The following is a 15402-nucleotide window of genomic DNA, read 5'->3' on the forward strand; positions in this document are numbered from 1 at the left end:
GTGAGTAGAACATGATGTAATAACGTAAAATCAAGGGGCCAATGTAAAAAAAACAGTGTTCCCCTTTAAGGGTATATACATTTATTAGCAGGGTTCTTGGAAGATACTTATTGTAGTACCTGAAATCTAGCAACTCAAAGGACCCTAGAGGGGTGATAAGAGCAGTCCTGATTGCAGAGGTATATTGTGTGTACTTGAAGACTACTGTTGGAGTAGCAACAGGGTACTTGCAATTTAAAGCGTACTTAGAATTCACGGCAGTAAAATCAACTACGGTAAGTAGACCTTCAAACCCAGTTTATTCATGGATCGAAAGAGTACCTGTAGGATACTTCCAGGATCCATGTGGAAGATAAACATGAAGCCAAAGAAAATTTATTGAATATTTAAAACTTCTTAACAAATAAAAAACAGAAAAATTGGGTGTGCAAAATTATTTAGTCCTCTTGAGTTAATACTTTGTAGTATCAACTTTTGCTGCGATTAAAGCTGCAAGTCGCTTGGGGGAAGTCGCTATCCGTTTTCCAAATCGGGAGAGTGAAATTATAGTCCATTTTTCCTGCAAACAGCTGGAGCTCATTGAGGTTGGATGGAGAGCGTTTGTGGATGGCAATTTTCAGTTGTTTCCACATATTCTCGATTAGAGTCAGGTCTGGACTTTGACTAGGTCATTCTAACACCTGGATATGTTAATTGTGGACCATTCCATTCAATGCCGTAATGAGACAGCAATAGGCCCATAAGCAACATTATCTAGGTGGTCCCCATATGAAGTACAAACCCCATTCCCTATCCGAATTTTTATTTCGGTTTGAAACATATTATATGAGTGTATTTTTTACCAACCGTCTGAACTATCCACAGTTATTAACATAGTAATTAAAAGTACCAGTGTCTGCTTTGCTATCGGTGTCGTGTTTAAACGGCTCACCATCATGTTGAAATCTGCTATTTGTTGGGGTTTGAATAAGGTCCGGTCAGTCCATCAGGCAGGTTTAAGAGGAATTTTTTGCACCATTACATCTACAAAGAGACATCCTAATCCACAATTGTGTAGGGGGCCAACCAGATGTCAGTGACGGGGCCCCTGAGAGGTTGGGGGGGCCCTAAGCAACTGCAGTCTCTGCTTACCGATATTTATGCCATTGATTCCATTGTAGATGTTTTGGATCATTGCCTTATTGAAAGATACATCTCTGACCCAGTCTCAGGTCTTTTGTAGGCTCCAACATTTCTTCCAGAATGGTCCTGTATTGGGTCCATCCATCTCCCCATCAATTCTAATCATCTTCCCTGTCCCTAATGAAGAAAAGCAGGCCTAAACCATGATGCTGCCACCACCATGTTTGGCAGTTGTTTTTACACCAAAACATAACGTTATGCATTGTTGCCAAAAAGTTTGATTTTGGTTTCATCTGACCAGAACACCTTCTACCAAACGTTTGCTGTGTCTCCCAGGTGGGAGTCTTTAAACAAGACATTTTTATGGATATCTTTAAGAAATTGTTTTCTTTTTGCCACTCTTCCATAAAGGCCAGAATTGTGCAGTATAAGACTGATTGTTGTCCTACGGACAGAGTCTGCCACCTCAGCTTTAGATCTCTGCAGTTCATCCAGAGGGATCATCGGTCTCCTGGCTTCATCTCTGATCAGTCTTCTCCTTGTTTGAGCTGAAAGTTTAGAGGGTTATCCGGGTCTCTGTAGACTTGCAGTTGTCTGATGCGCCTTCCATTTCGATATTATCGCTTGCACAGTGGTCCTTGGGATGTTTAAAGGATTGCAAATCTTTTTGTATCCAAATCCAGCTATAAACTTCTCCACAACAGAACGTCTGACCTGCCTGGTGTGTTCCCTGATCTTCATGATGCTCTCTGCACTTTAAACAAACCTCTGAGACCATCACATAGCAGGTACATTTATACGGAGACTTGATTACAAACAGGTGGATTCTGTTTATAATCATAAGTCAACTTATGATGATAAATAAGTCAATTTAGGTCAACATTGGATCATTCAGAGATCCTCATTAAACTTCTGCGGAGAGTTTGTTGCACTAAACATAAAGGGGGCAATTCATTTTGCCAGCCCAACACTCTGTTTTGCTGTAGGATATTTTTTGAGGCAGAATATTTTAGATTTTTAGATTAATTTTAGGATGTGTAAAGGATAGTGAAGAGAAAATTTATTCTTCTTTGATTTGTGCTAGTTAATGGTTGTTATAGGTTGTTAGTAATATTCAATAGCTTTTGTATATATTATAGTTAACGTTAGTTAATAGTCTAATTACATTTTTCCTTTTTCCCTTTGCGCTTGTCATCATGTGTCCTAATCTTATCCTGCAATCTAAGTGTTACCCATTACTGCCCTACAGAGGAAGGTTTTTTATTTTCAAATACTCCAAAGACAATTAGAGAAACCACAAATAATCAATGTTTTATGTAGAGTATTAGCTGCACACACCATCTACATTCGAAGGTCACGGTAGGAGCCTGATTTGCCAGGATGGTGACTGATAGACAAGGTTAAAGTACACATATAAAGCATGGCTTTAGAAGTGCTGAGCTGAGGAGATGAACACATCTGATGGGGTCAGGAATGCAGACTGCACTAATGCAGATCTACTGCAGCTGTTAGCCTGTCTGTGGTTTGCACAATAAACAGGGGTTCATCCAATGCTATGTGGGTGGGTCTGTAGAGCTATGAAAAACATGTAGCTGTTATGTTGTAAGTATTTCTTTAGAGCTGCCGGACTCATTGTAGTAATCTTTTGTTTATTTCCTGTTTTATTCCTATTAATTTGTCTGTTACTGCAGTGATTTGATATCAGTCTGAGTCTATCCCTGATCAAGACCGGATTTTCTCTAGCTTCAGATCCTAATCAGAGAAAACAAAGGCCATTGGCTCTTCATGAACTCCACTGTTCAAGTCAAACAGGACTGCAGCCAATTTGGAAAACCTCCTGCATTGTGAAGGCATCATGCTGGTGCACTCTCATGTCATATATAGGCATGTAAAGATTTTTTCTACACCTTTACTGCTCTTTACCCCTTGGTCATGTAGTCCTACCTTTTGTAATTGTGCAAACTTCTTGTCAAAGCAGAAATATAATTGAGGAAGCCATCTGAAAAAGGCTGATTTATAGGTTCTTTGTCTCAAGCAATGCTTCCACTCCTTCATTTTCTTCAAACTCTTCCACATAAGATTACTGTGGGTAGAGGAATCTATCTTCTTTCTTGTTGACTTTTGACCACAAAGGTCATAGACTTTAGCATAGCTTCCTGATTGTAGCCTCATAGTAGCTCATTCTAGTTTAGTTTGCTAATGCTACAATATTTTTAACTTATTTTAATCGAGTAAACTTTATTAAGAGCCTAAACCACAATTAAAATTTTAATATTTATACTAAAATACAACATTTATATTTTTATCTCCTGGCTTTATTTTGTGGTGAACTTTAAGAAATCCCCTTTTTATCCTCACCTGACTGAATATTCAGTCTTTGCTACTTTTTAACACAAGCTTACAGGTCAGCAAGGGCTTTGACAAGATATATATTTTTTACGGTATTAATGGCTGCTGAAATGATTTATTTATGTCTGGACTTTGCTTTGAAACGCTGCTGTCTGCCTGGCTCACCAAAGGGCGCAGGGTTGTTTAATCTTTCATGTCTGGCACTTTGTAGCAGTTTAGTAGAGAAGAGAAGATGAAAGCAAGAAGGTTTACCTTTACTTTTAGAGCAAATCTTGAAATTCTGCTATTGATTGTTGTTATTTTCTGTTTTTGCTGTTGTTCAATAAAATGTGTAGTTAAGATTACTTATATTTTTTATCAATACTCAATATATATATTTTTTTTTAGCATTTTATCTTTTGGATATGCCAGTTTGTTCTCCTTATTTTCACACTGACTTAAGGTCTGTTTGCTCTACTTCACCATCTGAGACCTCAGAGCATCTGCTGGTCAGCAGAAGGAGGAAACGTGATAGTGACAGGTGCACACAGCTAAAATAGGAGTGGAGCTGAAGAGGTGGGGGAACAGAGTGCAAGAAAAAGAGACGATAGAGAGAAAACAAAAAAGCACAGAAAAATATCGCTGGAGAAGGATCAGCAACAACAGCAGTGCTGTAAAATAAAATGTGGCTCTATGTTGGGTAATTTATCTTCTCATGGAAATCTATGTATCTAAAAATACACATTTGCGTCATGACGTTTATGCTGAAACAAGTTCTCATGAAATGCTTGTTTTTAAAAAATAGAGAAACAGTAAACCAAAGCTAGCATCTTAAACCATTTTCTACTGTAGTTTATAGGTCCAAAAATATGTAGCATCTATAGTTAATTTAAATAAACAAATATAATAAATGGGTTTAAAGGGATTTGGGTTTTTGATGACTGAGAGTCTGCAGGGTCTACTATAAACATGTTTATAGGTCAGATCATTTACCTTGTTGGGCTGTGATGTGCAAAACTGCAGTTTCAAATGTCTCAGAATGCATCGCTAATATTAGTCTACTATATATTGTTTTAGTAATTTGTTCCACTATTGAAATGTCTGTCAGCTTAAAATTTATTGTAAAGCAGCAGTTCAATTCAATTAAGTTTATTTCTATAGCGCCAATTCACAACACATGTCATCTCAAGGCACTTTACAGTTCAACCAGATCATTCAGTCAGATAGATTCAAAGTTTTCTATCAAAGGAAAACCAGTTGATTGCATCGACTCATTGACTTGGATGCAATCCCTCACACTAAGCATGCTTGTAGCGACAGTGGAGAGGAAAAACTCCCTTTTAACAGGAAAAAAACCTCCAGCAGAACCAGGTTCAGTGTGAGCGGGCATCTGCCGAGGCCGACTGGGGTTCAAGGAGACAGAAGCAGAGATACAAAAAGCAACTGAGATAGAGATACAAAACGTAGCAAAAAACACACACCGGGTTCCTGGTGTGTGTTTTTTGTTCTTTGCCGCCTTGCAAGTGAAAACTCATTTAAATACCAATCATAGCAAAAAATACAAAAATAACTTTGTTCCATATGCTGCCCAACAAAATATTTATTTTACCACTTTCATATTTTCTCACATTATAATCAGAAAAAAGTGTGTTTTATGCCATTTTAAAGGAAAGTACATATATTCTTTCTAAATATCAAACACATTTTGGAGATTTAGATTTTTTTATGTCTTCAGCCCCTTTATTTAAATATTATTAAAATAACCTTTAGCTGTAATCGTCTTCGGTTTGTTTGTATCATAGGTGTCAAGCTCATTTTAATACCAGAATGAAACTTCTGATTTCACCATTTTGTTTACAAATAACACACTGGTCTAGTTTTAGAACTTTTAATTGATAATTTTTTTAATGTATAAAATTTTATTAGCAGTTTTAGCCACACGCTACTCGATAAAAGATAAAAGAACGTTATGCCTCCATTGTAAGACACATATGCCATACTGGATTTGAATGGCGTCTCAGGTGGATTGGGTCGTACTTTGACTGAGCCTTTTTAACCATTTGCTTCATTTTAAGCCATTTCATTATTGGCTACCTTTTTGGCATCATTGTCCTGCTGGAAAATGAACATTTACCTCATTCTAAAGTACTTTCCATCTTTTAGGGAGTTTTTTTTAACAGTATAATCTGTATTCAACTCCAGCCTTTTTTACTCTGACTAACTTCCATTTGCCTTCTGCAAAATACCATCCCACAACATAATTCTACCACCGCCATGTTTTTCTGTGTTTTCTGAAAGATATGGAGATATACTTTTATACTTTGCTTTTCTTTAAATGTTAGCGTTTTTAATGCAGACCAATAGTTCAACTCCCTCATCTAATCCGAGCACCATGTGAGCAGCAAAGAGGTCTGTGATGTGCTGCAAACAGGATTTATGTCTTTCTAAAAAAGTCAGATTTGTAAAAGGCAGCAATAACAGTTATTTTGTTAACATACTCCTCAGCCTTGGGTAGAATAATTCGTAGATGTTTTCTTGTCAATATGCTCTTATTGCCTTGATGTCACTTTAAAAGTACAGCCGCATTTTGGTTCCCATTTTCAATCCTGCTTTAAATTTACTCTGACCTTTACAACAGCCAGAATCTGGTTCCTTTGTCTTTATGGTGGCGTTTGTTTACCAGTGTTCTTTAACAATCCTTCACACAACCGCTGGGTTCATACTAGGGCTGAAACAATTAATTGGATTAATTGCAATTAATCGATAATTAAAATAATTGTCGACTAATTCAGTAATCGAAGAATCGTTAATTGGAACGTGGGGACTCTAAAAGGTGCCTTTAGCTGACAGCCCATTTAGAGCAGTGACTTTATCAAAATTGTAATCCTTCATTGTCCCACAATGGAGAAATACACTCTCTGCATGCGAGGGTCTTGCTCAGGGACCCAGTGTGCAGGCTGTGGAGAAACTCCAAAAGTGTCAAAAAATATATAAATCTTTAGCATTTAAGATAAAAAAAAAAATTCTCCTGTCAATATGCACAAGTTAGAAAGTTTTAGTTTCACCTGGTATAATTTTATAAAAAAATCTTTAAAAAACCTTTTGGTATCCGAATATTAATCGAAAAAATAGTTGAGAGATTAATCAATTATCTAGATAATTGATAGTTGGAGCTCTAGTTTATACTGAAATGAAATTAAACACAGGTGTGCCTTATTCACCAGAGATGTTTCCCCGTATTTTATTTAGCTATATGAATGTAAAGAGGGGTTTATATGAATATCAAAAAAGTTTTAATTCTAATTGAAGAAATGTCCTTTCTTCAGGTGGCAAACGGGTTTTAGAGAAGGATGTTTTCTCTGCAGATCCTTAGTCAGAGCTCAGTGACGTCACGCTTTGAGGGGGACACTCTGTTTGATGCCGGATGCTGATTTTGCACCTGTCTGGTGTCTTCCACTCTTTAGAGGGAAAACCCGTCACGATTCTGCCTCATTGAACAGTCCCTGTCCTCCACCCACATGCAGCGTGATGCGCTGTTTCCCGTCTCCTCTTACGTCTGCAGGAAAGTAATCAATATCCTGGGGTGGCTTGCATCAGCGCAGCTTAATGAGAGCAACCAGCAGAAATCAGTAGCTCTGATCGAAGGATTGGATGAACTGAGCAGGTTCTCAGGATGTTGCTGTTTCATTTAAGGTGGACTTACAGCAGCCTGCACACTTTCTGGAACCTGAGATGAAGATGAGTCAAAGCTTTAGAATAACTTCTACTTCTATTGCTTTTATTTTACATTACAGAAACCTGTCCTATGGGTTGTTTTAATGTTTAAATCAAGATAAAGTTATTTTTGTTCATAATTTTGAAGATGATTAGACTTTCTGTCATATTCTAATTAGTACTGAAGCAGACTTTCAGTATCCAGTCTGAGACCTGTTTGAGAATTGCAGCAAACATCTATGGAGACAAAATCTCCATAAAAACTTTTTCTGCATAAACAAATGATTTATGGGCATTTTAGGTAATACTTTTTTGATATCTCTGGCTTAAAACTCAGACACTAAGTCTGAGTTTTAGCTTATCGTCAATATAAATGTAAATATTCTGTATACAAGAACAGTAAGAAGCAAACCAACCGGCCAAATCTTTAGTTTTGCAAGAATAAAATCATTCAATCAGCATGCAGAGTTTCAATACCAGCTACTTCAAATATTATATCCTGCAAAATTTTGCATTCAGGCATTCCTTTATGGTTATTGTTATGCAAATATTGATATCAGTGATTTGATTAAAAATATTCTGCAGCTCTAATCAAAATGGTTTCTTCAACATGAAGAAAACGTCTTAATGAAGAAGTTTTTCTTAAAAGCAAATATTTTATAACAGTTCTTTTTTAATTACTGAATAATTATATTAGTTGGATTTATTATTTTTACCATGAGTTTGAATGAAGGTTTTGTGGTTACAGCTAATAAACTGATATTAGATCATATTCAGAAATAAAGTGAATGACTGTTTTTCATAAACTATGTTTTTCTATGTCGAATGATTTTCAGTTATGTGAAGAAGAAGCTTCTATTGTTATTGTAATCCTCTCATGCTTAAAACGTTGATAAGGAAGTGAATTTGGAAAATGCAGAAATAAACAATGTTCTGCTGGGATTTAAATCATAGAGGAACCTGAAAGGCTGAAATATTTTCAACATGACTTGATGACGTTAATGTTTATAGTTCATAAGTCAGATCTGAACTCTTGTCCTCAGAGTGAACTTTTAACTTAGATGTTTTTTGTTTTTTTTCCAGTGGATTCCTGTGTTTGAGGCTTCGGCTTTTGTTTTAAATGTATTAGATAATTTTTATTAGATTAAGTGTCATTTCTTAGCTCCGTTAAGGACTGTATAGACTAAATCAGGTAAAATAAATCTTTTAATAAAAGACAAAAAAAGGTTATCTTTGCACAGACATAATATTTTCTAAGATATGAACTGTAGGACTTACTGGAAGACTTCCAAGGTCGCTTGCACTGCAACCTGCCAACTCCAAATTTCATGACAAGAGACTTTGACCAGAATATGAGTCAAGAAAAAGCTGCAATGATCACAGACCAGATCAACAAGAACAGAATGTCACTGTTGTCTAGCAGCTCTGAAAGAGTCTGTATTGGCCTTTTAGTACAAAAGCTGAGAGCAGACGTACTCAACTTATTTTTTTTCCCCTTTGTCTTCTCGAGATAATGACATAACTATTACCACGGTTAAACAATTAATTGTTTTTTCGAGATCAAACAGCTTTATTATCTTTAAATAATGAGAAAATTTCTTGTTTTCTCGAGAAAACCACAGTGATAAAGTATCTGAGGGACACGACCGGCCGGTCTCGGCTTCCATATTTTAGACACCCTTCACTTACATCCCAAACATTTAACTAATTATACTCACTCATTCCATCTCCTGATATTTAAGTTTTCCCTTTCTGCCCTCTTCTCAGTCTTTTTCAAAGTTTTTTGTTGAACTTCTTTGATGTTTTTGGAAGTTCCCTCCATTTAGTTTGTTCATCAAAACTTTATAGATTGTCAGAAGATAAATAGAGAAATAAGATTAGTCATTTAAAATACTGCATTATTAATTCTTTACTTTGTTAACATTAGAACTGCATCATCATTCCTGCTTGTGAATAAAATCTACTCAAGTATAAAGTTTACAGAAATTGATAACACTGTCTATGGCCATCTCTATTTATGACACTGTCTGTCTCTTAGCTCAGGAGAACCTGAGATTTCTGATTGAAGATTTTGTCTCTTTACACATTGCACCTGTTCTCCCTGCCATGTTGTCAGGGCACTGTGCCTGCTTGTCTGCTCATCAAACGGGCTTGGTGATTACACAAAGGTGTCTGCTTTCAAAGGCTCAGTGTGCTTCTAGGTGTTAATCCCTGGCGCTTTAATCACCCTCATCTAGACTCATATGTGTTTTTTTTTTCTGACTCTATGTCACATTATCCCTTCTTCTACCTTTGACTCTTTGCCTGGAATAAGTTTTCATAATCAGAAGGAGCTGTCTAATGCATAGAACAGAGGCCCGTAACACAGAGCAAACTGAACCTAGCAGGATTACTTCCAGTTTATCCAAATGAACCAATCCGAAACAATGGCAATCAGGATTAGCGGTACCACGAAGCTGGATATCAACTCTTTAATTCAACCAGGCTTGAACCGATCATGAATCTGTGAATGTGCACGTATTAAAGGATGGGTTAAAGGTACAGTAGAAGACGAATCGATATCGTGAGCTCAGAAGGCAGGGCGCCATATTCCTCCTGCGAGGACCAAAGACTCATCTTACAGAAAAACAAAGAAGAAAAGTCAAACATGGTGGCGACATGAGAGAGAAACGCCAAATGACACGGCAAAGGGTTGCTGACTGAAGAAATGAGAAAGTTATACAGTATGTGAGTGACGTTTAACACAGACAGCATCCCAATCATTGCGCTGCATATTGATTGCATTCTTGAGTCTGGAGTCCAGAGGACTTAAGCAGATAAAAATAAAACAAAAAAACAGAATTTCATCTGATTAGTTGGACTTTTTAATCTAATAACGTATGGGCAAGAATAACGCTTTCAGCTGATGCCACAACTGCATCCTATTAAAACAAGAAGTGATCAGTCTGAGTGAAATCATCCTGCTATAATGTAGCTTACCACATATGAATATGGGCTTTAATGACTGAATGTATTCTAAAGCAGTTTGCTGTCTTTCGACTTGATAAAGTGATACAAAAGTACAGACCATGTGCCATTTTTGTCCGTGGTGATAAAGTTTACACTATTCTCAAATTTCTTACATTTTGTTAATAAGCAGACAATTCTGATCTCCTTCTTTAAAGCAACTAGCAAAACATAGCAATTTAAGAAATTTCAGGTTTTGGACTCAAGGAATGAAAAACATCTTAAAATAAATTCAGAAAGAAGAAAAGAAAACAGTTAACGGACTGTTGAGTTTGAATTGTAACTTAAAGTCCTTATCTGTAAAATGAATATATAAAGTACCGTAACAAGGGATGAACCAACACATTTGCAGAGAACCGTACACTGTATGTATAAATGTCATGTGATCTTATGTCTTCAAGCTGTCAGCTCTTTAAGAACCTCAACCTCTTTTTAGAAACCAGCTCCGTTTCCTTTTTAGCACCATCAAGTTTAAGATTTTCTGCTTCAGCCTATGACATTTTAAATCTATAAACATATTTCTAATTTTCCCTAGCAATGTCAGGGGTTTCCCTTTCTCTGTTTGACTTTCAAAGGTTTTGCTGGAACGGTTGTGTTAGCTCAGCTCCTGTACGGTTTTAGCAGCTCTTGAGTAGACTGTTGAGAGCTGAAGCTTACGTCTGCAGTGAAAGAGAGAGGACACATTGCTCCAGTTTTTGAAGCGCAGAGCAGGAAACACAAGGACGGAGTGGGAGACATTTCTAGGCTGAGGGCAGATAGATGATAGCCCAGTCAAAGGAAGAAGAGGACACTCATTGGGAAAATAAACTCCAGAGGCTTTTGGGCTGTAAAGGAGAAAAGATTATTTGTGAGGCGAAAAATACACATTGTGTTGTAAGAAACTCATATTATCCAGAAAAAAAAAAAAGGGATCCAAATGACTCTTTTGCCTTTTTCCCACTTTTGGATTAACTTTAATGACACAAGACATCCTGACCTAGTAAGGATCCTGTTTCACCAAGACAGGGTCAAGGATAAAGAGGAAAGAAGGATTCCAGGAGGAAGGAAAAAATCCCAAATGGGTCCAGGAGTTTAGAGAGAGGAACATTGGAGTGGTTAGGTGATGTTTCCACTTTGATAATGACTAATGAGGAGGAGCAGCTGGGAATGCTGAGAGCCTGGTGTTGGTTTCACACAGGAAGGGGTGTTTATTGCTGCCTTCCCACCGGTCTGGGGATTCATGAAGGAAACATTTAGAGACTATTAGCATTGTGTTTATCTGTTGTAGCATCTATTACAGCCCCCTCAGCGGATATTTGAGACAAAGCATATTGGCTGATTTGTCTGTTTTATTCTCTCTGATTTCAGCTTTGTAAATGTTGCTGTTCTGGTCCAAGAATCAGTAAAAGTGAGAAATATTCTGTTAGCCTGGTTTTCTTTCATTCAAGGGATTTTTAGTAAGAAGCAGCATCATGCAGTTGTAACATTTTAGGGGTCAGTATTGCTCCAGTATAATGCCAATCCAGATTGGTCAGGACCAAAACAGGTCATTTGTTTTCTGCAGAATTCCTTTTCAAAGCAAGCATTGGAGAAACAACAAATGTATTGCTATTTTCATTATCACTACTCCAGACAAGACACTTTTGAACTCTTTCATTTTTTGATTTGTGCATTTCTTTTTAATTTTTTTTTTTTTACTCAGATGAGTTTCATTTATACCACATCCTGTCCTCCTCTGTTTGGCATTATGTTACCCAGCACATATTCACACTACAAGCAAACTGCTCCAGGGATCAGATTAAGTGTGCCAGTTATTGTTCTCTGGTCCATCCCAGGGTTTGGGATGTGTTTACAGCGGTGTGATCTGCTCCAGAAACCATGGTAACTGCCATGGTAAAAATTTTTTTTTATGATTTAGCATAAAAGCACTCATAATGTAATTTATCTGCATTTTTTCAGTCTTTTTTGTAAAACATCAAAATGTCCTTTTTACCACGTTTGGGTATGTTTTTATAGATGGTTTTGATTATTCTAATTTCTCTTTAAGTACTTTTATTAGGGCAAACTCTAGGAGTAGTATTAGAAATATATTTACCTTCCTCTTTTCTACCTGTATTTTGCAGTCTTTGAGGGTTTACATCATGAGCAGATGTCATTTTCAGTAATATCTGCAGAGCTAGGTCGAACTGTTTAAGCATATATGGAATAAAAGCTAAATATCTAAAGACTCCCCTAAATAAAGTGGCTTAGAGTTCAAATTATATATTGCCTATAGCATAATTATTCAGCTGCTGTGAGTGTTTAGGTCTACACAGATAGAAAGCACTTAGTCAGCCTACAATCTCCCTATTGTCTGATGAAAGTAGTGCTCTCTCCTGCTCTACTGCAGCCTGAATGAGCTACAAATGTTTGTTGATTTGTCATATGAAATGCAGTTTTCTTCTAAAATACTTCTAATTTTGTGTGTTTTGCTGTAACTGAAATCACTGACTTTTGAGTATTTCTGTCAGTAACAAATTCACCTCTAATGACTGATTTTTTTGTGAATATTTTATATTTTGACATTTCTGGACATTTTAAAGAAATTAAGTGAACAATGACAACTGCAGTGACTTTATGTTGTGTAATGGGGGCTTTTAGACACAGATGTGAAAGCAGGTCTGCTGTCCCAATATACTCACAGGTGGCTCAATCATTACATCTCCCTCCCCTTTAGACGCAGACAGAGCTGAATGTGTTTGCCCCTCCATGTTAAGACTGTATATGAATAGCGCATTGGATAAACCTGTATTAGATGGGCTGTTACTGTTCACTTCTTAAAGTTTAAACTGGAGGTCTTCACCAGGGGGTCCGCGACCCCTAGCGGGTCCACAGAGGTACTGCATGGGGGTCGCGAATGTTTTGGTTGATTAGACTTTTTTTGATATCCCCTTCCTGCAATTTTTTTCCACTAATTGAAATTTCTTTAAATACACATTTACATGAATTCAACACTGTAGTAAACAGATAAAGACATAAATGCACACATTCAGCGACACACAGGAGCTCTTTTAAGCTGGGCACCATTTCATTCACAACACCTGACCCATCAGCGAGGAATCAAAATCAAAATCAAAAACACTTCAACAATCCCAGGGCGAAATTACTTTCGTTACATTACTCCATATGTAATAGAGTGACTATAGGACCAGTTTGATATAACACAATTTTATACAATATATATATATATAATTAAGGTGGTCCTCACACCATCTCGCCATCAGTTTGGGGGTCCTTGGCCTGTAAAGCGTGGAAGACCCCTGGTTTAAACTGTAATCACTGAAAAAGGACTTGAAAGTTTCTTCAAAGTGTCTCTTTTGGGTAACTCTTGACAGCAGAAAGTCTTGAAAAACTTGGGAAGTCTGAACTATGGAAAACCTTTAATTTGTAGATCTATACATAATCACTCACTTTTTGTCTTTTACGTGATGCTGATTTCTTGGTGTATTATAAAATGTAATTTGATCAAATTTGATTTAATTTAATGGGAGTATAATAAATTTTCTGGAATTTAGTTTCTATTGTTGCAAACAGATTCAAATATCAAGATTTTGCCCACTTGAGATGATTGTTTATAAAGAAAAAGTACCCAATTTGTATATGAACATTATTTTTAAGGACATTTCATTCCAATGTGGTGCCTTTTTATAATATAATGTGTTTTAATGTGTTTGTTTGGGTACAGGATGATCAGGTCGTTCTGCAGTGCACTGCCTCCGTTCTAAAGGAGCAGCAGATCAAACTCTGTCTGTCCTGCGAGGGTTTTGGGAACCGACTGTGCTTTCTGGAAACCACATCCAACGCTCAGGTAAGAGCCTTCACTGTGCTCCTGTCTTTGCCCTCTTTCCGACCTTCAGTGTTTCACCTGTCGGTCCTCCTCTCCTCTGCAGAATGTGCCTCCAGACCTTGCTATATGCACATTCATCCTGGAACAGTCGCTCTCAGTCCGGGCCCTGGTGGAGATGCTGGCCAACACAGTGGAGATGACCGAGGTGAGCTGAAAACCTTTCTTTTTTACCTTCCCTTTCTCTACCTACTATCCTTTATCATCAGCATATCTGGTGTTCAAGCCTGGATTTATGTTGAACCAGCAAGGAAATACGATCAAGGTATAAAATATTAGGACAAATATTCCTTTTTAAGAGAGATATATTTATTATGATTTTAAAGAACAGACAAATCAAAAGGGCATCTGTTGCACAAATGTTACTGTGAACCTTATTATTTTTATAGGGTATTATATGTGAGGATTGTCTTTCTCATAATTCATTATTCTCCAGTTAAGGGTTTCAGAGTCATATCAGAAAAGAACATCATGTTAAGGAAATAACTACGTACACCCTTGGTAAAAGCTTTCAGCTTAAATGGGGCTAAAACAATTTTTCGGATTAATTGCGACTAATCAAATATTGAAATAATTGTCAATGAATTGTTAACTGTAGTATAGAGTCTCTAACCATGCCTTTAGCTGACAGAGCAACTCAGAGCAATAGTTATAACAAAATTGTAAGAACATATTTAAATTCCTTGCATTTAATATCAGAAAAACTTTGCCTGGTTTAATTCTGTGAAACTCTTCTTTAAGGATCCTTTAGTTATCTGATTGTTAATCAATTAATGGCCAAAAATAATCAACATATTAATCTATTAGCAAGATAATCGTTAGTTGCAGCCCTGCCTGCAATTACTCAAATTACTTTTTCAATCTCAAAAGTCAGGGTTAATTTTAGAGAACAATAACCTCAACTTTAAAACATTTATGAAAATTGTTCATCCTCCAAGGAATGGATGTCCTATTAGACTTACATCAAGTTCAGAGTGAATGCTTTGAGAATATGGAAAACAGTCAATAACCCGAACTCCGACACCACAGGCCTCAGTTAGCAGGTAAGACGGTGAAGTTCATTAACAGAACATTTAAAGAAAAGCTTGAAAAGTGACTTTGATCAGTAGTTTTTGAGTAGAGATGTATGACCTAAATGTCAGCATAAAGATCACATTAACTGTGAAGCACGGTGGTGGGAAGGTAGTGATTTGCTTTTTTTTCTCCACAGTCTCTTAACCTGGGTATCTTGCCATCATTCGGTCAAATCTGATCTCCTTTGTTTAATAAAAGCAAGATACAAATTCAGTTTATCACCATGGCCCAGTCAGACACTTAGTAAAACTTTGATGGTATAGTGGTGGATTTTCATGAGAGCATGCAAGAGCCCA

The 15402-nt window shown here is 36.8% G+C and overlaps 1 protein-coding gene across 1 annotated transcript in view; it reads left to right on the top strand.

The window, feature by feature from the left end:
- The window catches only part of ryr1b (ryanodine receptor 1b (skeletal)), a 99487-nt gene that overhangs the window by 10577 nt on the left and 73508 nt on the right, over nucleotides 1–15402 (top strand). Inside the window, exons 2-3 of the mRNA XM_038288481.1 lie at nucleotides 13874–13996; nucleotides 14079–14180. Of these exons, the coding sequence (XP_038144409.1) occupies nucleotides 13874–13996; nucleotides 14079–14180 (225 nt within the window). The remainder of the gene's footprint in view (nucleotides 1–13873; nucleotides 13997–14078; nucleotides 14181–15402) is intronic.

The sequence above is a fragment of the Cyprinodon tularosa genome, unplaced genomic scaffold (genome assembly GCF_016077235.1).
Source record: "Cyprinodon tularosa strain WSP-4 unplaced genomic scaffold, ASM1607723v1 ctg257, whole genome shotgun sequence".
Lineage (NCBI taxonomy): Eukaryota > Metazoa > Chordata > Actinopteri > Cyprinodontiformes > Cyprinodontidae > Cyprinodon > Cyprinodon tularosa.